The sequence below is a fragment of the Scomber scombrus genome, chromosome 14, assembly GCF_963691925.1.
Source record: "Scomber scombrus chromosome 14, fScoSco1.1, whole genome shotgun sequence".
NCBI lineage: Eukaryota > Metazoa > Chordata > Actinopteri > Scombriformes > Scombridae > Scomber > Scomber scombrus.
This window is the reverse complement of record NC_084983.1, coordinates 10,411,485-10,433,772: the sequence shown is the minus strand read 5'-3', so window position 1 is coordinate 10,433,772 and position 22,288 is coordinate 10,411,485. Positions and strand designations below refer to the sequence as shown.

The window sequence follows — 22,288 nt, the reverse complement described above, 5'->3', positions numbered from 1 at the left end:
ATAATCAGTTTACAGCTGTATTACACCTGATCATGATCAGTCATGTGGAAAAACATCTAGAAAGTGGGTTATGAGTGATTTTTAGGAAACCCTTCTCCAACCTGTAAAATGTCCTCCGCTGGTTTTATCATTCGTCTTGAGGATCGCTCACACTCAAACTGACTTTAACAAGATGATTTGCATCTTTTATGAGACCCCAGCTGCTGAATGAATAATGTTTAAAGCCTCTCATGGCAGACTTGAATCTAAGAGATCTGCATGCAAGTAATGCTTCAATGCAGGTTTCTCAATTCAATACCTGTACTTCTGCAGTTAAGACTATTTTACTGCAGACCTCCCAGTAGTGACTGCTTAGATGTAGAGCGATGACCCCTTATATAATTGAAACGGCCATGCTGTATTTCTGTATTAACGCTGAATATGCATTACCATTAATTCACCATTCAGATGTAAATGACTTCATTCAAGAATGAATAACGGGCAGAGACCCAGCTTACATTTATCTAAGACATGAATCCTCTGCGTTAAATATTTTTATGTTTCTAAGCCAGTATGGGGTCCAGTTACAATACCACCCTCTCCTCAAAGCATATCTCTGCAAAGTGCAGTGTGATATTAATTGATGAGCCTGTCGGGCTTTGCAGAGGATCTGATGGAGGTGAATTTAACAGGCTGATTCACATTTCATGGACTGCTTATATAAGCTCCTCCACCTCTGTCTTCCAACCCACCGCTTGATTCATGGAGGAGATTTGGATTGAGACAAAGACATTAGCCAACACAAATGCTGAGTGACTCATTTTCAAATGGCAGATCCCCTCTCGCTGGCTTTATCACTGGTCTGCTACTCAGTTTATTCTAAGCTGCCACATTTCACCACGTCCAATCTGTTTATTTCATGAATTTACATTAAAGCTGAGTGCTCTGTATCACCAGCTGGCCCTGTATATGTGATTATAAGTAAGACAGTGTGACTTATAAATGATCATGGTTATTGGTTTCACTTGTTTATCAGTGTTTGCTGTAATAAATCAATGTTTAATATTTTGGTTGGTTATTTATGGTTTGTGCTGAAAGACTAACTCCCAGTGTGCCTGTTCCCATTTTCACAGAGAGCTGACATAGCCGTGGCTCCCCTAACTATAACGCTGGTACGGGAGGAAGTGATAGACTTCTCTAAGCCCTTTATGAGCTTGGGAATCTCCATTATGATTAAGAAGCCTCAAAAGTCCAAGCCCGGGGTGTTTTCCTTCCTGGACCCACTGGCCTATGAGATTTGGATGTGTATAGTTTTTGCCTATATTGGCGTGAGTGTGGTGCTCTTCCTGGTCAGCCGTTTCAGCCCTTACGAATGGCATCTGGACGAGAACGATGAGGCCAAAGACCCTCAGAGCCCCCCAGACCCTCCAAATGACTTTGGGATTTTTAATAGCCTGTGGTTCTCCCTGGGCGCCTTCATGCAGCAAGGATGCGATATCTCACCAAGGTTGGTTATTGTGTTCATTCTCCACCACCTCTCAGTTGTCCTCATCATCTCTGCATTTTATAGTCCCGTACATACATCTCCATCCTGCCATGGTGCATATAGGTTATTTTGAGCTTTGGTTTTGCTGCTGTTCACCTAACCTCACCCTTCCCTACACTGCACTTCCCTCCCATTTCTTTCTCACTCCACTTTACATCCCTTTGTTTTCATGCTGCATGCTGCCAGTGATGCGTTGCATCCACAAAATAACTTATATCCACCATGCTGAGGGCTGTAAAATGCATAGTGGTCATTACATTTCAATCAAAGTAGCTGCCTGAATTCCTCATGACTCTTGGAGGGCTACCGTGTTTTTGCTGCATGTCTCATTTTACGGTCATCAACTTGGTGCATATAATGTATTTCATGTGGAAGTCCATCATCGCCTTTTTTGATGAAGCACCGTAACTACATTATGTATTTTCCCAATTCAATGGCCATCCAGTCATCCCCTCCATCCATTCATCCACCCATCTCTTTACTCATCGCTGTTGTGATGTCCCTGACCTCTTCTTCAAGGATTCTTGCTCCCATCATCATTTCTTCTGGGACTTTGGAAGACTGCAGAAAAGCTGGTTGAAGACCAGTTTTGGATTAGTCTGACACTGAATGGAGTGATTAATGATGTGCCGCCAGAAGAATGTGGGTTTTTAATGGTGGGGGAGATTTAACATTTTTTCAGGCTTTATTCTTGTATTAGGGAAACACAATGAGAGCTGTAAGTATTCACTACAAAGAAACATATGAAAGATACACACAAGGACAAAATCTAAGTGTAAAAATATAATATGGGATAATAAAGATGTGAGTAGGTAATGTAATAATGCACACATTTAGTAACAGTGCTAGAAATAACACATTTTATCATTTAACAAGAAAATCCACATTACAAAAAAATCCCACATTCATCCTGTGAAGTCCTGAGAGTGAAAATAAGTGCCTGTCATTTCCACAACTGCTCGTCTAATGTGTGTCATTTCATTGTAGTTTCTGGATGAAAGCTGGTAATAATCAGTGCATCTAAATAGCTTTTCACTGTCTGTATGTTGTGCAGAAGTGATTTAGGACTATAGACATAACTCCAGTCAATGCAATAAAGAAGCACAGAGGATGAAGCTTGTTTGAAACTGAAATGTGCAGATATGTGAGACTACAGCAAATCATTAAAATAATTCAATTAAATAGTAAATGTAGGATTTTACTTTGCTGCCAAAGGACTTTCTTTTCAAGCCGTTATTGAATGGAAACTATTGTTGCTCAAGGTCATAACAGCTATTAAACTAAAGAACAAGAATAGGAGACACTGCAGTCTGCACAGATGTGTCATTTACACTCATTATTAAAAATATTAATACAGTAAATACCACAGGAGTGATAGATAACTGAACTCTGCCTGTAAGACAAATGATTGATCAAAAGAACATCACAAAAGCTTTCTGCTGCAGAGAGTATCAAAGAGGTTTGGTAAAACATACATTTGGCAGAAAACCTTTCAAAATAAACAGATTTCCCAGTAGTGATGCTGTATTGGTGGTGCAGTAATGGTAATTTAAACAAACCTGATGGCTTGCAGCTACACAGGTCTGCAGTTGTTATTTAAATGCTGAGTCTATCATTTTTGCTGAACACAGTATTATGTTGGCCAGTATTTTAAACTATAGCCACCAGAAAAAGAAGCGTTATAATAATACCTTATGTAATCTCTGGTGCATTTTTAGCTCCAACATCTTTTCTTCTGACTCAACCATGTTTAGACCAACACATCTCAAGTATGATCATTGACCTTAATATAATGCAATTCTTGATAATTATCCCAATAACCCCAGACATTTAAAGACATACTTTGAAAAACTCTTTCTTTTCAACTTTTGATAATGGAGTTGCTGCAGACTGTAGGTTTTGATTGTAACTCTGAATCCCAAGCTGAATATTTACGCCACAGGGATCGTCTGAATGAATAAATAAGCTATGAAAACAATATATTGTGAGAAATCCAGATCATCTGCAATGCAGCGATGCGATGCAAATGGATCCCTCTTTGAAATGAGAAAAGCGAGTTCATCTAAGAGCAGCGTGCTCAGTGGAGGATGTGTGTGATGGTGGAAGTTAAGGATGGCACCAGAGAATGTAGTCAAATTTGAAAAAAATGAACCCTGGGTTCAACCGCCAGGCACAGATTTAAAGCCGGAGCCTCTTACGCAGATGTGAAAACTGTGAATAATTGGTTAAGGACCAGTGAGCAGGATGGGAGTATCTGTGTGACAGAGCATTTTGGCTCATCACACCCTGACTTCAATAACAGACCAAACCTCATGGTGCATTTACCTCAGACTTGTTCTGTTCTCTGTGGTCTAAAGTTGTGGCTGTGAGTGTTCAATTTGACAACAGTTGAACTAGATTAAATGTTCTAACAAATGTAGCAGATAAACTACCAGGCAAACTAAAATGCTCACTGTTGCTTGTTAATGTTTAATTGAAGACCAGAACCTGTTCTATTTCACCAGTGACAAGAAATATGCACAGTACCACAGTACAGAGGCTAGCTAGGGGCCATTGTTGTCTCTGGAATTAACCCAAGTCATCTTGGACAGACTCTGGGGCATCGCTCATCACAGGTCTGGCATAAGTCTGCAGGCTGCTGGATTTAGGCTGCTGTTGGGCTGAGCATTTTTGGCTATCTGAGCTGGTTGCTCACCTGAATTAGTTCCAAACTAAATGTGGACACAGTTATATAGAAGTAATGAGGCTTATTATTTTAAAATAATTAATCAGCTGTACACGCGACTGTATCGAGTTACAGTAAAGATATGTCCATGTTCTTATTTAATGGGAAACAAACACAGGAGACACAGTGGAAAGTGCTCCTCCTTCCCCTTCCTGTGTAGAAGTGAGCACGCTGCTCTCATGTCTGTCTGTCTGCTCTGTTTCCTCCTCTCAGGTCTTTGTCTGGGCGTATCGTTGGAGGAGTGTGGTGGTTCTTCACCCTCATCATCATCTCTTCCTACACGGCAAATCTGGCTGCTTTCCTCACAGTGGAGAGGATGGTTTCTCCAATTGAAAGCGCAGAGGACCTGGCTAAGCAGACAGAGATCGCTTATGGGACGCTAGACTCAGGCTCCACAAAGGAGTTTTTTAGGGTGAGTGCCTCAACTGGCTGTCATCCATGCTGTCACTACAGTGTGTAAAAATGGCGGCTCTGACAGTAGTCAGTGTTGGCCAGAAGTGCAGTCCCAGATAAGTCTCCAGAGCTGTCCTGTGGGTTTTGATTTATTACCTACCAAGTAATAAATCGAATGAATAATCGATAAAAGAATATCTATAATCGTATTTTTGCTCTTATACAGCACTTCCAAAGTATTCATACTACAAGTACGTTAGATTAATTCAGTATATCATAAAATAGTAGCGCACAGTGTTTTATAAATTAAGTTTTACTCAAAAATTAAACTGCCTAGAATTAAATGGCAGCCTTTTGCTTTTGGATGAACAGCTACGATGAACAAATGTCTCAGTCCTAATGTGGCCACAAAACTAGATGATGGTATTATGTTTATGCTTTGGACAGAATGCATCTGCTTGCAAATCCATTTTGTTCCCAATTTAATTTCCCATCAAACTTTGGTTTTACAGCTTTACAGTTTTTTTTTGGCAAAAGGAATAATTCAGCTGTACAATTCTGCTCCTCATCCAACCATCTGTAGAGTTATAAAACAAAGTTTGATCAGCCTCACGAGGCCTCGTCTGATATGCAGATTAATTTCTATTTCCACTAGTCAAAGGGCTGCCAAAGCAAGAGTACAGATATTCTCATCAAGATCACACAATGCATAGAAGTCTAAAGATTTAAAAAAAAACAAACAAACAAAAAAACACTAATAATTCAACGTCAAGTAGTGTTGGCCATTAAAAGGCATGTGAACAATTGTGTGGGTCTTTTAATACGTTCATCATTTTGATTCACATTAAATTGCAGAGATGTAGTTCTTTCTGATTTGTTTAGCTACTCAAAAAGAGTGAAGGGAAACAAAATGCCAGGTCAATCTGACTGTCAGGTGACTTCTTTGTATATGTTTGAAACTTTAGGTAAAAAAAAAAACGTTGAAGAACTACAAGATGTCATTATAATTCCAATTTGTGGGCCTCTGTCACAAAAACGCAATCTCAAAGCAGACGTCCCTTTCCTCGGAAATGGAAATGTCATTCACATCCAGTGTCCGGCTCTGAGCTGTGTCTATTTTTAGTCCTAGTTGGTGTCTCTGTGTGATTGCTCGGAGTGAGCCTGAGACGTCTGATAAATACAAACCCTACTCTCTGTTAGACTCAGTTATCAGGACGGCACTGTGTGTTTGTTTCAGGCTCTGCATCGGTCCACAGGGACTTATAAAATCACATCTTACCATCTCATCTGAGATTTACAGACGTCTAGTGTAAATATTCTACAATGCAGTTATGGTAGAACAGCACGTTTCTGTCTTTTGGTTTGGCCTTGTGAGTAATTTTAAGGACAGTCAGCGAAAGCATGACCAAATAAGATCATAGCTTTCAAAGGATAAGTCAAAAAAGAAAACATTTTGGTATCATTACCTTTGGGATGAAAGATTCTTCATGAAAGGGAAAATCTTTGCATGGATGTGACCAAGTGTAGGCACGTATAATGTTTCTGTGACCCAAGCCATTTCTAAAAGCGTCCAGGCAGAGTGGCTCCGTTTGCTGTGCCATGCTGAACTGAGGTTTTAAAAGCATTGAAATGGTGCAATCACCACGATCAGTGTGGAGGAGGTCATCTGTAACTCACATCTCCTGCACCGCAGAGTGCTTGAAAGCATTTCTTAACGTTATGGAAAATGTGGTTGTTCAGACTTTCTAATGAAAAGCGAATGAGAATCCAACTTAGGTGAACTCTTTCAAACAGGAAGTCCAAGTAGCTGGTTACCATGGATTATAACATTGTTAAATCTAATGAACTATTACTATGTGATGTAATTTTGTTGAATGAATCAGGTGCAAATCCCAACAATGGGAGTAACAATTGGACATTTTAGAGCAAAGAAGAAAGAAATTATTATGCTCTCTATATTTTTGTAAAAAACTGGATATCTACAGGAGACAGTACTTGGAAACAAAACTTAGTTTTGGGAACAATTGTGTACCCATATTTAAGTACCAGTTGCAACTGATAAGTATTTTAAAGTACCTGATTCATACAGTAATTACACTGTAAATCCCAGACTGTTTTATAAAGTGTTAGTGAGTTAGTTGTTTGCCAATTTCACTTTGTTTAAACACATCTCTACACTGAAGTTGAAAATGTAGGTGTGAGCTACAACGCAAACACTAATTTTGTCAAAATAGAAACTTTTCATCTGACTCCATTTGTCTTATTGACTTCATACATACATTATTGAAGACTGCCCTAAAAATATAATCAAATCTGTTGTTTTTAAAGAAAAATGAAAATTCATCAAATATATTCGACAGATTATTTTTGAGGCTTCCTGGTGAATCATCACATTAAAAGCAGCTCTATGAGCAGCAGTTTCTCTCTGTGGATCTGCTAATTCATCATGTATTTGGCAGGCTGTGATTTGTCAAAGGTGCTCCTGAGGAGATAATTGACAGGCCTGTTGTGACTTCATCCTGAGTGACAAATATTCTGCCAAACGTTCTTCCTCCAAATGTCAGTGAAGAGGAGACATTCTAAGCAACGGTTACTGAAAACTGGCAATTAAAAGCTAATGAATAATAGGAGCTGTAAATACATTTTATAGTGATCTTCAAAGAGGATGCGTCACTTAAACCAGCTCATGCAGCCTCCTCAATGCACATAATATATGATGAACATTTTTCAGACACTTGCTTTCATTCCTTTCTGGCTTTCAGAAAGCTTTCTCAGCTTAATATGCTAGATGAAGAAAACAATTAGCTTATCTTAACACAAAGACTGGAAACAGCGAGCCTAGCAGTCAAAGTAAAAAATAAATAAATAAAATAAAAAAAGGTACATACCAATACATCTAAACCATACTAACTACCTCATTTGGTTAATCCAGACACAAACAGAAATGTAAAAACAAGGGGGGAAAGTTGTGGTTTCATGCACTGGAATTACGACAAAAACGACAAGTTACAACCTGTCATTTTACATGTCTGTTCTAGGGATTAAACAATTAAATATAAGGTGTTAACTAATGAGCTTTAGAGCTGCTGGTTGTGGTTTTGTTACTTTTGGGCAGATCCATTCTAAATTAAGCTAACAGACTCCTGGCTTTATACTTATATTCAACAGTGAAGTACAAGAGTCAATCTTCTTGTCTAACTCCGAATAAAAAGCTATTTCACCAAATGTTAAACTATTCCTTTAAAAGACATATCTAACATTTAATCCTCATTTCCAACAAATTATGGGTTATCTTGTGATGAACCCACCTCTACATACAGTGAATTTTCCAGACTGACAATTATGAGTCGGAGTCAGAGTTTTGTACGAGGTTCGGTTTACTTTTTTTATTACAAAGCTAACGTGTTTTTTTTCTCGATGATTTTCATTTTAATTACCATGGCTCTGCTAAACAAGCCATGTTAGCTTCTGTATTAATTTGTTTCCATTGAATATTAGCATACATGTTATGAGTTTTAATCACTGTGCACATAACTAAGAATTGCATGCAGATATAAATAAAACACCAGAAAGATTGCACACGCTTTGTTTGGCCTGTCGTCTCTGTTTTGGGATGACAGAGTGACAGACGTACACTAAGGGCCATGAATCACTCTCAGCCCTTCAGTCAGCTACTGACAGATGAACAGGCGGTTGGGCTTTGAGTGTAGAGTAATATTATTACTATTCCCAGAATGGATGAAGGGCAAAAAACCCAGATTTCTCACTGGCCATGGGAAATGGCATTAATAACAAATTATTGTGATTACACAAGTCATAAGTTAAGAGTGATTTAATGAATAATAAACCTTTGTTAAACCCTGCCCGGTGTAGTGAGAAGATTTCTTAGGGGACTCTCAGTCTGACAGCATGAGGAGTTTCACAGATTTCTACACCGTCGACCAACCTGCTCCTGACAAGCACACATCTACATGTAACCCAGAAAAGAATCGCTGTTTTCACACCATGGTCAGGCCTGTCATCAGCTATTATTGTCATGTTAAGAGTGTTTACATGAACGCTCAGCTGAGCTGAAATTGTGCATATGTCAAGAATGATTCACTTACTAGCCTTAGCCTACAATCCATTACATCTGCGGTCAATTATTTATGTTGCCGTACACAACACTGAGCTGACATAGTTTGTCAATTCACTCTGATGTTTTCCTTTATATTTACCAACCAGATGGGATGTAGAGCTGACTCACAACTACTGAATGTATAATCTGGATGAAACCAGTCACACAGACTTGATTCCCTTATTACAAATACAGTAAAGAAACAAGTAAACACATGAGTGTTAGGTCAACTCAAGTGATTAGATGTGTGATAAATAAAGAAGTACAGAATAGTATATTCAGAAAAAATAAAAACCAGAAAACATTTGAGTTCATGAACTTTGTTTTTTCCATTATATCATATTTGTTATAGCTCCAGAGTTTCAGTGCTGACATCACTCTTCTCCTTCCTTTACACCAGAATGATTATGAACCTGACTCTCATGCCTTGAGCACAATCGTGACAAGCAGTCCGTTGAAGACATTTAGAAATAATGAAAAGTTTCAAGCCAAAGTTTTCTCTGAGGCGCTTCTTTTCTCCCTTGCCAAGCTCCGCAGAAGGTCACATTAGCCCAGTTTAATGCAGCTTCTGTATTTTTCCCCTCTACTGTAGACAGCTGTGTACTCCAGCTCCCCCGTGACAAGCGATCAGCCTCTCTCTGGCCATTTTTAGCAGCGTACTGAGTGTCAGAATAGGGCTGTGCTGTGCATGTCTGTAGCTGCTCCAGCTGGCAGCTGACTGGGCCACAGAGGTGAGGCCGTCAGTCCCAGAGTGAGCAGGTTAAACGGATTAAAGACAGCGCCATCACAGAGGGCTCTACACTGTCAAACAAGGAACACAAAATGTTTGGTATTTGACTCACTATCATGTGGATTTGTGAATATTTGACCATGTTTGAACAGATGACTCTGCAATAGAGTTTTTGTTTGCTCTGGATTGGTTTATGTTAATGTGACACACCAAATTACAAGAAAGAACATCCATATTTTGAGACAGTGAACACTTTTTTTTCTTAAAAGAGGCTGAGATGCAATCCATAGATCTTATTTTCTCCAATTATGGTTTCGTTCAGATAGGGTGACCAAAATGATGAAGAAGTCTGTCTGCAGCTTTTGCAAAAAAAATTAGACCTGCACAGGCTTAGCCACAGTAAAAGTTGTTCTTCAGGATTTGAGGAAAAAAAGGCAGGCATGCGGCTGCCTAGCAACCAGCAGAGACTCTAGAAATAGTCCAGCACATAATATATTAAACTAATAATTAATAATAACCTTTAAAATACAATTTACATTAGTATAAACAAACATCTAACTGACTGAACTTTTAATAAGTGTGTGTGTGTGTGTGTGTGTGTGTGCGTGTGTGTGTGTGGTCTGTCACAGGCTATTTCTGGGGACAGAATTCAGATTTAGGACCCGTTAATGGGGACGGCTTGTCTAAATGGGGACAAAAGCTGTTTTTTAGGTCAGTGGTTAAGGTGATGGTTAGGTTAAGTCCCCAGCAAATTAATGTAAGTCTATGTAATGTCCCCAGAAATGACCATGTTGTGTGTGTGTGTGTGTGTGTGTGTGTGTGTGTGTGTGTGTGTGTGTGTGTGTGTGTGTGTGTGTGTGTGTGTGTGTGTGTGTCTTTGTACTCCAGGGGATAGTTTGACATTTTAGGAAATAAGCCTATTTGCTTTCTTGCAGAGACTTAGATGAGGAGATCGATATCAATCTTATGTCTGTCTGTTAAATATGAGGCTACAGCCAGGAGACAGTTAGCTTAGCTTAGCATAAAGACTGAAAACAAGGGGAAACAGTAGCTTTTCTCAAAAGTGATAAAACCACCTACCAGTTGCTCCAAAGCTGTCTTGTCATCACTGTCATGTTGCCATATTTGTCAGTTTTGCACAGGTTAAACAAAGAAACTATGAAGCAAGAAAGAAAGCAAATGAGCATGTTGAACTATTCCTTTATATATTTAATAAAGAACCTGGAGTGTGAAACTTGTTCATGCCGCCAATCGCAATTTTTTTGTAGCATCATGCCGCACAACAGGTCTTTAAAATGTCATACTGGTCAAATCAACTAGGCCGATAAAATGTGTGAAAGGACTGATTCGATTTCATTAAGAATGAAACCATCGTGATTGTGACTCCAGCTGTGATCTGCTGGTAGGAGCACAAGATGAGAAGGAAGAGGTCAGTTCTGTCTGTTAATATTGATACCAAACATGGCCTGCAGTTTACTTCTGCTGTGCTGCCAGATTGTCAGACTTCAGGCTGCTGGCAAAAAGCCCGATACCCTTGCTGCACTGTTTGCTTTTAAAGGGTGAATCCACTCTGAATTATAAGAGGCAAGAGTGATTGGTGATGGCACAACATGAGCTTTAATGGCTGACAACACCTGTTGTTTTTTCCCCATGTGATTCAGAGTCGCTTTAAAGAAATAATTCAAAAATTTAAAAAATATGAATTAGATGAGAAAAGTGATACCACTCACATTTAAGGATAAAGCCCAGAGAGGTGAGTCGGTTATCTGTAGGAATTAAATTAATGCATATAACCCTAACCCTTTCCTTCAGCTGAAAAGAGGGTAGTCTGACTTTCTTGATACAACCATCAATATCAGCCATTTACTAGTGTTTACTATATAAAGGACCATTACGTCAGTTTCTTACATGATGGTCTCAATGTTTATTCATGATTTAATATCATCTCTCCAGGGTGTACGTCTAAGTTGGTGCCTGTGTCCGGTTTATTGATTTGGTAGCAGTAATAATCTCTAAATGATTATTTCATGATGAATCACTTGGTGATGACGATGAATAATTTGGTGGCAGCAATAATTGTTAATTCAGCAGCTCTTGATTCCAAAATAGAGCAGCATGTTTTTCCATCAATTACTACTATGTTGTGGTATTGTAGGGAGGGTCCAAAAATATACACTCACCAAGCACTTTATTTATTTATTAATACCAGGTAATAATACCAGCACTTTATTAGGAATACCAGGTCTTAATACCCGGATTTTATTATATAATTCTACTGTATATTTATTATTGAGGTTGTAGTGGACTCATTAATACACAAACTATTAGGAACACTTTTATTAAATGTTATTATTAGTCAACGAAAACTGAAAATATATAAGCTCTGTAAAAATTGACTATATGGCAGAGCTGTTGTATTGGATTGCATTAGATTATAAAGGTGTTCCTAATAAAGTGGTATGTGAGTGTATGAATAAGTCTTTCTAGAAATTTCAATATTTTCCCATCTCAATCATTTTTGTACAGTCCCTAAAGTAAGTTAATCACTTCCTGCCTTTAGCTCCATACTGTGCACTGCTAAGCCTGTTCTCCCAAAATGTCTATTCTTTCAACTAAAACCCACAGCGGCTCATTATGAATGTTTATTTTTTTTATGGTTGTCAATGTTTTTATATTCAGCTCATGACTAAACTGTCTCTGTTTTCTCTCTCTGTTCCCTCACATACAGCGCTCCAAAATAGCAGTTTATGAGAAAATGTGGTCATACATGAAATCAGCTGAACCTTCAGTGTTTGCCAAGACAACACCAGACGGGGTATCCCGGGTACGAAAGTCGAAGGGCAAGTTCGCCTTTCTTCTCGAATCCACTATGAACGAGTACATAGAGCAGCGGAAGCCATGTGACACCATGAAAGTGGGCGGAAACCTCGACTCTAAGGGCTACGGTGTGGCTACACCTAAAGGCTCTGCATTAAGGTGGGTGGGATAATATAACAATATCCTCCATGTTGTTATAGTATTCCACCTACCCTGATGTCTCCTTTTGTCATTCTCTTCTTCCTCACTCCTTAATTCTTCTTTTTTTTTCTCCAACTGCATCAATGAGTGAACAGTATTATGAGTTATTTAAATTTAATCAACACATTCAGCCATTTTCTGTTCTGTCCTATCTATCTGGTTTGTGTCTCTTTGTGTTACTTTCTTCTTTCTCTTAAGGAAAGTTCTGTTTTTTGGTATATTAGTTGCATTCAGTAAATCCATTTGAATGTCGATGTGCACTGTGTCACCTTCTCCCCCAACCTCGATTGTTTTGCTCTCCTCCCTCAACCTTCCCCTCCCTCCTGGTTTCTGTGGTGTCCTTTGCATTGCTTCTAATTTAACGATGAAATATGTCTTCATTTGCTAGTTAAAAATGCTGGTCTGTGAGTTGTGATGAATGTTAAGCAGCATGCTGGATGTTCTTATTTCTAATTCAACAATGACAGATTGTCCCCATCCCGCACACTTCAGTTACAAGCAATGTGACCCTCCATGCCACCTCTCTAATATTTAGCGTTTTCTTTCCTGTTAAAATGCTTCTTACCTTTCCACACCAGTGAAATTCTTTACCAATTTGTCCCTTCCGTGCTCCCCTTATGAACCATTGACATTTATTACTACTTTTTTACTAATATTCTATATTAGATTTCTCACGGACCTGTTCATTTTCTTACAAGTTATGTTTTATCGTTTCAAGAAATGCTGTTAACCTGGCAGTGTTAAAACTGAATGAGCAAGGCCTCTTGGACAAATTGAAAAACAAATGGTGGTACGACAAGGGAGAGTGCGGCAGCGGGGGAGGTGACTCTAAGGTCAGCCTCAATGTCACCAAAGTCGGGTATCCTAGAACAGAGTAATCGGCAAGGCTGTCGTCACTGAATGTAGTCTTTGGGCAACAAGTTACTGATAAATACGTTTTCCATATTTAACGTGCAACTGTGATCGAGTGGGAACCCTTTACTTGGCTAATGGAGGAGAAAAATAGCCCAAAACGTGCTGAGATAGAGAAATAGGACAGAAGGAGATCAGAACAGTCATTTGTTAACATTGTGCTTGTGATAGAGTAGTTGTTTTTGTGTTTTTGGCCTGTGGTTATGAAAGACAGAACGCATCTTTCCCTCTGGTTTTTATATCTACAGGCCAACATGAAAGCTTCGTATCTTCAATAGTTGACATTCGCAATACTGCCAGAAGGTTTTAAAGCCAGCATCATTTCACAAGATAAGTACTTTCAAGTTGAACAATGTATGCACTCTCCAATCTGCCGCCTGGGCGTTAGGGCAGGCACGGGGAACAGCGTTGTCTTGAGGGGACTAAGCATCGCAGGCAAACGTGAGAATTCTAATGACAGAGTGACAACTAACGGTCCAAACTTTTTGTCCGACATCCTCTCACCGAAAATCCAGCGTAAGACTGACAGAAACCTTTGGTTGGTCTTGATCCAAGGCCAGTCAAAGTCTTTCCATGGCCACCCTGACCTGGTAAACCCTTCAGTAGAGTGTAAGATATAACCGGTGGCCCCATTTGTACAAGAGGATTTGATTTGAATCTCACATTTGTATTAAGATCATTTCTAATAGTGAGTATAGAGCTGATGTGCAAAGAGTGAGGCTGCATTCACACCTTAAATGTGAAGTTTAAAAAAGATAATTATGGAAAAAAACTGGATCTTTTTCCAAATAATGATGCAATAATGGCTTTTTTTCTTCCAATCAAATCTGTTGTACATCTTTTCTGTAAATGAGGCCCCGGATCTTGTGTTTCAGACATCAGGGCGCGGTAACAGCCCAATTGTGGATCCATCTCTGCCTCTGCCTTTCAGCTTGCATCATGACCACAGTACTCTTGGCATATTGCAAAAGAGGAGAAAAAGCTAACTTTGCTGTTATTCTCTCAAGTCATCCATTCTTGAGTGAGCAGGACATGGATACTACCAGTGGGATAACACAAAGGAGCCGTCTCCTCTCGCTAGCTATTTGCCTCGATTCCCCGGTTAGACAGAGAGTAGATGATCACATCTGACTGACTGCCACATTTCTTTGTCCTTATTTCACTTTCAGAAGTGCACGAGTGGATGATTTCACAGTTTAACAGTAAAATGGAAATATATTGTATGTAACAACCACTGAGAGAGTGTGACATTCACAGCACATCAAATCAGTCAAATTATATTTTAATGTTTCTATATTCAGACATGCTCACAAGAAAACAGGACGTTAAAGTCACAAATCTAGAAATGTTTACAGGTGCTTTCATTTATGTTCCTGCTGTGTGATGTTATTCGATTCAGACATCATACAGTATGTGATTTATGTCTTAATTTGTCCATGAGAGTCAGTATTTTGCATGGTTTGTACATATTGTGTGTTATTTTGTTGGTTTTGAACATTTTCAGACGCCACATTCCTGTTTTGCAGACAGACCGAAAGGTAAAGTTCTGACTTGACAGAGAGGGAACAGAGGTTAACTTGTTCCTAACACTCAGGACAGGTACAGGAGGTGGGCAACACCTGTCCAATGTATCAAATCCAATATAACGATAAAGACTATCTTTGTGAAGCTTATACTTCCAATAAGATGCAGGATAATGCTGCAGCAACACATCAAAGACCTCTCTGACACAGCCTCAATAAAAACTGAACAGTATTCATTATTAAGCTTCACAAATGTAAGATTTATAGCCCTGGCTGTTGTATTGCATTGTAATACATTGAACAGGTGTTAATGATATTCTGTCCACCTCTTGTACTTAATCAGGCAGATACATTCCTACTCTTCTCAGTCACTCTTTTAACACAGATTTGAGATGCTGGCAACAACACGCCTGAGAAAAAACAACTATCCTAAAGGAGCAACGCAATGGAAATCACGTCCTGTTTTCATAGAAGTATTTAACAAGGGCAGTTTTTTAAAGTTATTGTAAAACTCTAAAAATATGAAATACAGAGGAGCTGTGACTTTAGTCCTTGAGACAATCAAGACACTTTAGGTTGTTTTTTTGTTTTTTTTACAGATCCAGCCTTCTGCTTCTAGGATATATTTACCTCAGATAATCCCAGATTTGAATGAAATGTGATTGGTTGACTAGATAAATAATTAATGAGGCTGCACATTACCAGACAGTCACTGGAGAGCAGGTGAAAGTGAGAGGACGGAGGCCTCGGTGGCTGATGTGGCTGTCGTTGTATACAGTTTGCTGCTGACTGTTAATGACAATAATGTGTGTGGGGTTTTATAAATCTTAAAGTGCTTTTTGTTTCAAACTATTACAGTCACATGATGAAAAGTAAGCTAAAGAGCAGGTCAGGGAGACACATACTGAATTATCTCGTTATCAATAAACCACTTTAATGTGCCATGCATTTCAGTTTTTACAGTATATTGTGTGTTCCGTGCAGGAGGCACCAGATCAGTTACAATTAAATAGATTTGACATTTGTCACGGTTACGTGTCACATGCTTATGCATTGTGATTTGATTTGATTACGTGCAGAGAAATGCTGGTGGCATATTATAATAAAGAATAAGAAATTAGAGTAAAAATACGAATTAGTAAAATAAATAGAAACAATAGAAACTCAAAACTGGAAAAATATAAATAAATGTAATGTTATAAGTATATCAAAAAACTAAACTATTAGATATATCAATCTCTATATGGTATTTAATTGTTAATAAATAAATAAAATAAATAAATATAAAGACTATTAGATATAGGATCTACATTTTTCTTACATTCACACAAATATTTACATATACATCACACTGCCTAAACTGCAATGATGTATACATGTATATTTTTTATTTATTTTATAATATATTCATTATATTTATTTTAATATTTGTTTTAATATTATGTTATTATCTGTGTTATATAAATATAATTATTTATTTTTCAGTATAGAAAACTGAAATGAGAGTGACACTTAGTTTTTCCCTTTAGATACATCAGCATATGTGTACTGTACAATTTAGGACTATCCAGTATCATTTTATAGGTTTTGCTCAGTGGGTTGTACAGTATTTTAGATTAGATTAGATTACATGGATGTTTTTACAGTTTCAGTGTCACTAAAACTCAACTTTTTTCTGTCCTTAACACTTTGTATGTGTTTGTAAAATGCAGATATTCAGTGAGCAGCAGTACAGGCAGGTTTAGTCTTGATGTGAGCTGTTTATTACAGACAGGCTCTCAGTTCTAGATGTTAGTCAACGCTGGTCTGATGAATCACAGTTTTTATCAGTTTGAGTTGACTCTCCGTGGAGTGGTGAACTGATGTTACATCAGAGGTTTGGGACATTGAGAGTGTATTTTCCTTGACAGTGAATGACAGGTTATACATCTATACAGACCACACTGCAATGGCCAACAGAGCAAACATACTTGAATGCATTAATTTCATGTCTGCTTAGGGACTCTGAAAGGAAACAGATGTACGTTTTCTTTCTGTTACCCCCATGGTGTGTTTTTCACAAGTGGCCCTTTTCACCTCTGAGGTTGGTGTGAAATAGCCCGTCAGCCTCCATCAAGGTTTGATGACAGTTATGTTGCTCTGTGCTTTTTGAATTTTAGATATTAAATCTTTTTTATTCAATATAATTCAGGGTCTTTACATCTATGCATTGCACAAAAGTCAAGATGTTTCCAGTGAATAACCAGATACAGTTACGGTTAGTTGTCCTATAGATATTACTGTAATCTGTGTGTTTCTATACAGATAATCAGTGTTTATGGACAATAATCTGTTTGTATTCACATTTTTCAGATGAGAAAAGACACAGGGAAAGCTTTTTTCTTTTCCAACTGTGATTCTGGGCAGATATTTAAAAGTCCATGGCCACCACCTGGTGGTGTGTCTGAGGCCTGGGTCTTAATCTAATAACCAGCAAATCATTGCAGTTCAGCCAGTATAATTATACAACTTCAGGCTGAAAAAAATGTAGAGGAATAATTTATTATATCATCCTGCACACACAGCCGTGGCACAATCATAATCTTTCCATAGTTATGTGATAATTGATGAGTTTTGACACGTTCTGTTCTGTGTAGGGAGGTCAAAGGTGAGACAGCCAAAGAGCACAGGGAGGCTTTACTACTCTTTAACAGTTTGTCTCCCCACTGAAAGGAGGCTTAACAGACTGAACAAAGTAGAAGCTCACTCTGCGTTAGGGAGACAAAAACACTTGAAAGGAAGATGGTAGATGCTCATCAATAACAATCTTTTAAAAGTGCTTAATACTGAGATGAATACCCTTAAACAGGCTCATTATAAAAAGCTTTTTTGTTCAGTATTTGTCCTCATAGTGTCTAAAATGCTACATAACACAGAGCCTTAGTATCCAAAATGTGTTTTTGTCTAAATTATACAATTACAAATCACTGTAAGTAGGATGTTTATGGCAGTTTGCTTGATTCATGAAGTGTACCAACCATTTAGTTCAAAGCTCATGGTCATTTCATTTTCCATTCTGTCCCGTGATGGGATTAAAAGCTGCGGAGTGAGTTGCATTCAAATCCATGCATCTCAGTTTAGATTCTGCTATTTGTTTGTGTGTGTGAGGCAGTTTTCACAAACAAATCAAATCATTACTTTGCCTTTCTGACTGCAGAACAGGACTGCAGATCATCCACTTAAGACGGTGCATGACTTCTTTATGTTTTATGCTTTTCAATATATCATAAAAAATAGTGTTTGTATTCTATTTGACATACAAAGAACACAGTGGTGAATACAATATATTTGATGATGTTGGTTGACAAACACTGATCTTTTTTTCTGAAAGGAAATAAGCCTGGAAATCTAGCAGTCGAGGAAATTGAATGTAATGTCTTGCAAAACAAACAACCCCAAATTATGACTCTCGTCATCACGGACTTTGGTTCATAAAGTTGTCTTTAAAGACTTTTACAACCAAATTTACTTGACCTCATTTGTCTGCTAATGATTCGGATGCGTACACGTAGCAGCAGAGCAACTGAGAAACATCTGATCTGATATGTCTTGATTGGCACAAACAGATGAAGTTTCTCAGTGTACTAATCACATCGGACACTGTGTGTCTATAGGGGTGATTTTGTGAGACATTAGCCTCTAACAGCTGTTAATGAAATTGGACTGCTGTGTTTTGTTTGTTAGTCAAGAAAGGGTTCCTGTTAGATCCACCTTGCTAAACATCAAAAAAGCTGCCCATAGCAAAAAAAATGTGCCCTCAGCAATGACTGCATCTGTTTTTTATCTGTTTCATTCTGTGAAAGCTATGCAGCAGCTGCTTTATTCTGCAAGTTCAAATCTTTTTCTCTTTTTGTGATCAGTGTGTGCCGATTACTCAAAGCGATATAGGTAGGGTCTGGCAATGTTAGGGTAGTCATGAATTATGAAAGGTCATATATATTTATGGATTTATTTATATATATACTGTAGTGTTGCTTGCTATCTGTGATGTCTTGGCCAGGACCCTACTCTATCGCTTTGCACAGTATAAAGTAGTTAAAAAAGTTGAATAACATAAAATAACATAATAAAATGTTATTTATGTTATTTCCCACGTGAAGAACTCCTGTAAACCTTGCAGTATTGAAACTCAGTGAACAAGGCATCTTAGACAAGCTGAAAAACAAATGGTGGTACGATAAGGGTGAATGTGGAACCAAGGACTCTGGAAGTAAGGTCAGTCGCTGCAGGTCTTTTTACACTGATTGCTAAATGCATTTTGACCTAACTGTTCATATGCAAACATCTAAAGCATACATTGTTAATCATGACATGATATACCTGAATACTTGCTTGTTTGCACTCAGAATAACATGCAACACGTTAAAAACTAGATTCACCTCACACATAGTCCGATTTATGTACATGCTGATCATAATCCATTACATTAACCTCATCACTACTGTATGTAGACAACTCAAGATTTCTTAAAAAATTGCAGCATGATTACACACGTTATTTTTTATTCATACCATCAGATTTTTGAAAAGTTGAATCATAGAATTGAAACCATTATACTGCTGTTTTATTATCCAAACCTCTATTGAAATTTAGTTTATTGGTGTTCTTATTCATTTGCATGCAAATTGTGTATATTAACTCAACACGTTTCCCAAAGGCATCCTTATTCTGACAAAGTCCAAACTGACCTTTAAATACCACCTGACTACAAAGTGGTCAAATGGTGTTTAATAGTCATGTCTCATAGTTGGACTGGACGAAAAAAATGTCCTGCAGGGTTCAAATGCAAATGGTAAAACTCACATAAATGAATTTCAATATTACTGTTTGGCTTTTAATAGCAGCAAAATGGTTCAATTCGCCTTCCACAGCTTGCCACTTTGATTGTACAAATGCAGTGTGTCGAAGGTTAAGTGCAGTAGCTATGATAGTGAATCAAGGGTTTAATCTGTAGACCTGTACGACCACGACCGCCTTCCTTTAGAGGTGGTCTCGTAAAGAGACCATAAAGTAGGATAGATAGCAGCTCTCTCTACATTCACCTTCCCAGCTTTTAGAGCAGAGATAACTTAAGAGAGGAGGAAGTAGACACATTTAGTGCCAGGTTGTTCCAATTTATGTCACTCATAGTCTAAATCAGGCAACTATATCTCATGAGGGTTTAGTAGACACAATTAGAAACCTCCTCAGAGTTACTGTTTAGTCATGCTGTAGTGCAGAGAGGATGTAGGATTTGTGTTGGTTGTTTATTGAGGTCAGCCTCACAGTGCCAGTTTTAAAAAAGTCTTAACGGTGGTCTTTACCTCCCCCAGGACAAGACAAGTGCACTAAGCCTGAGCAATGTGGCAGGAGTCTTCTATATTCTGGTGGGAGGGCTTGGCCTGGCTATGACTGTGGCTTTGATAGAGTTCTGCTATAAGTCACGGCAAGAAACCAAAAGACTGAAGCTGGCAAAGAATGCCCAAAACTTTAAGCCAGCCCCTCCGGCAAACACCCAGAATTTTGCCACGTATCGTGAAGGCTACAACGTATATGGGACAGAGAGTGTTAAAATCTAGAGGGTAGGTCTTTTTTTTTCTTTTCTTTTTTTAGCTTCCATGGTGTTACAGTTGGAACTTAAACTCGTAGTAAATTGAAGGGGTTTTTTTGTTTTTTTTTTACAGAGGTGAAATGTGTCAATTCCCACTGGTGCGTCTGGATGGAAAACAGCCACTCTGCGTGACCCCAACGACCCCGGAGGCTGGCATCCTGGAGGCAACAGCCTTTTGTCATCAGCTTGGACACAAGCCTAGAAGTCAACAAGTGCTCATTCTGTGTTGCGAGGCCAGTCACACTAACAGAGGGGCAATGACGCAACAGGACTTTTTAGCTTCTGGAAACATGGGATTTGCCTCTTGTAGTGCCTTATGGAGCATTTGGCGTCATGGCAATGCAATCAAAATTTAATTCACTTGGGAAATAAAAAAATCTGTGGAACTAGGGCAAAAATGTTGCTTTAAATGACAATTAGATGAACTGTTGTAATTTCAGTTTGTTTTCTATATCGCAGAAGAAGAAGAAGAAGAAAAAAAAAAGCCATGATTTACAAATAAACCATCCTGGAGTACTTATGAAGTAATTTGAATCCTTTACAGACATATTTTTGTGGTGAAATCTTAAGTTGGATAAATGTTATATTTAGTGAAGTAAAGTCATTTTCTTGTTTTACTATAAGAATATTTTCAGTGTCATAATATTTAGGACAAGCATCAGTCAGTAGGGTTAAGCATTAATGAAAACTGACAACATTGTACCCCAGTTTTTACTCAGAAAATATCAGTAATATGAGAGTAGTGGTCATCTGAAACTTCTTTTCAAAGCCTGTTGGACATCATGTACACCTGACTCTGTATTCTCTTAGATGCTTGTTTTAAATCGACCACGAGAGCGACTGCATTTGTTTCAACTGCCACAATTTTTGAGATGAGCATTTTTCTTATTGAAATGAGGTCCGCTTTTAATCACTTAGTGCCATATTGTTGAACCCAAGAAGAATTATAAAATCTTTAGAGACTAGGAGAGTGACCCCTTTTTATGTAACGGCATATTCCAATTGTTTAACTGAGCTTATGGTTTACACTTTGTACACACTTAGAAGCTGTTCTCATGTAAATGCAGTATCTGCAGCTGTGAATCTCAACATTTTGGTAACTGATAAACACACCATTGCTTCTTGGGGTTGTGATACGCTTTCTGTGTCTATGCATTATGCAGAAGGTGAGCTGGTGAGCTGTACATTGAGGAAGAGAGCTATGAATGAAACATTTGTCTGTTTGTATAAGTGAACTTTTTATAAAAGGAAGGAAAAAAAATCTGAAAATGCTACAAACCATGTACGCCTACATTTGTTTAGTATATCAGACTTTCTCATCCTTTTCTCCCCAGATAACGTGCATGTGAATTTTACCAAATGGCAACTCGAAATGGACCCTGGTTTAGTTAGTTTATATAGCGACATTTGATCCAGTTTGGGTTTTTTTTTTTTTTTTCAGTTCATTTGTAACAGTACCTCAACCATGAGAGTTGCATGTATGGACACAATGAACCTACGTGGAGAGGTCATGTACAAAGGATTTTATTACATTTCCTTAATAAAAGCAGGTTTATATTCATCTTCTTGACTTTCTTTTTCTTACATATGATATTAAGTATCAGTGTGAATGTTGGACTTTATAAAAAATAAAAATAAAAGAGAAACTGGGCTGTTTTGTTACAGGATCATTTTTACCATTAAGAAACAAAAATGTACAGTCATTTATCAGTTAGA

General features: G+C 38.1%; 1 protein-coding gene across 3 annotated transcripts in view; it reads left to right on the top strand.

Moving 5' to 3' along the window:
- LOC133994469 (glutamate receptor 3) overlaps nucleotides 1-20,540 on the top strand; it is a 71,706-nt gene extending 51,166 nt beyond the window's left edge. For 2 of the 3 annotated variants that reach the window (XM_062433727.1, XM_062433726.1), the window contains 5 exons: nucleotides 1,113-1,486; nucleotides 4,464-4,662; nucleotides 12,219-12,466; nucleotides 13,227-13,341; nucleotides 20,295-20,540. In XM_062433727.1, the coding sequence (XP_062289711.1) occupies nucleotides 1,113-1,486; nucleotides 4,464-4,662; nucleotides 12,219-12,466; nucleotides 13,227-13,341; nucleotides 20,295-20,540 (1,182 nt within the window). Of the gene's footprint in view, nucleotides 1-1,112; nucleotides 1,487-4,463; nucleotides 4,663-12,218; nucleotides 12,467-13,226; nucleotides 13,342-19,082; nucleotides 19,198-20,294 lie in introns of all 3 variants that reach the window. The other variant, XM_062433725.1, reaches the window with a different exon arrangement.
- The last annotated feature ends 1,748 nt before the right edge of the window (nucleotides 20,541-22,288 follow it).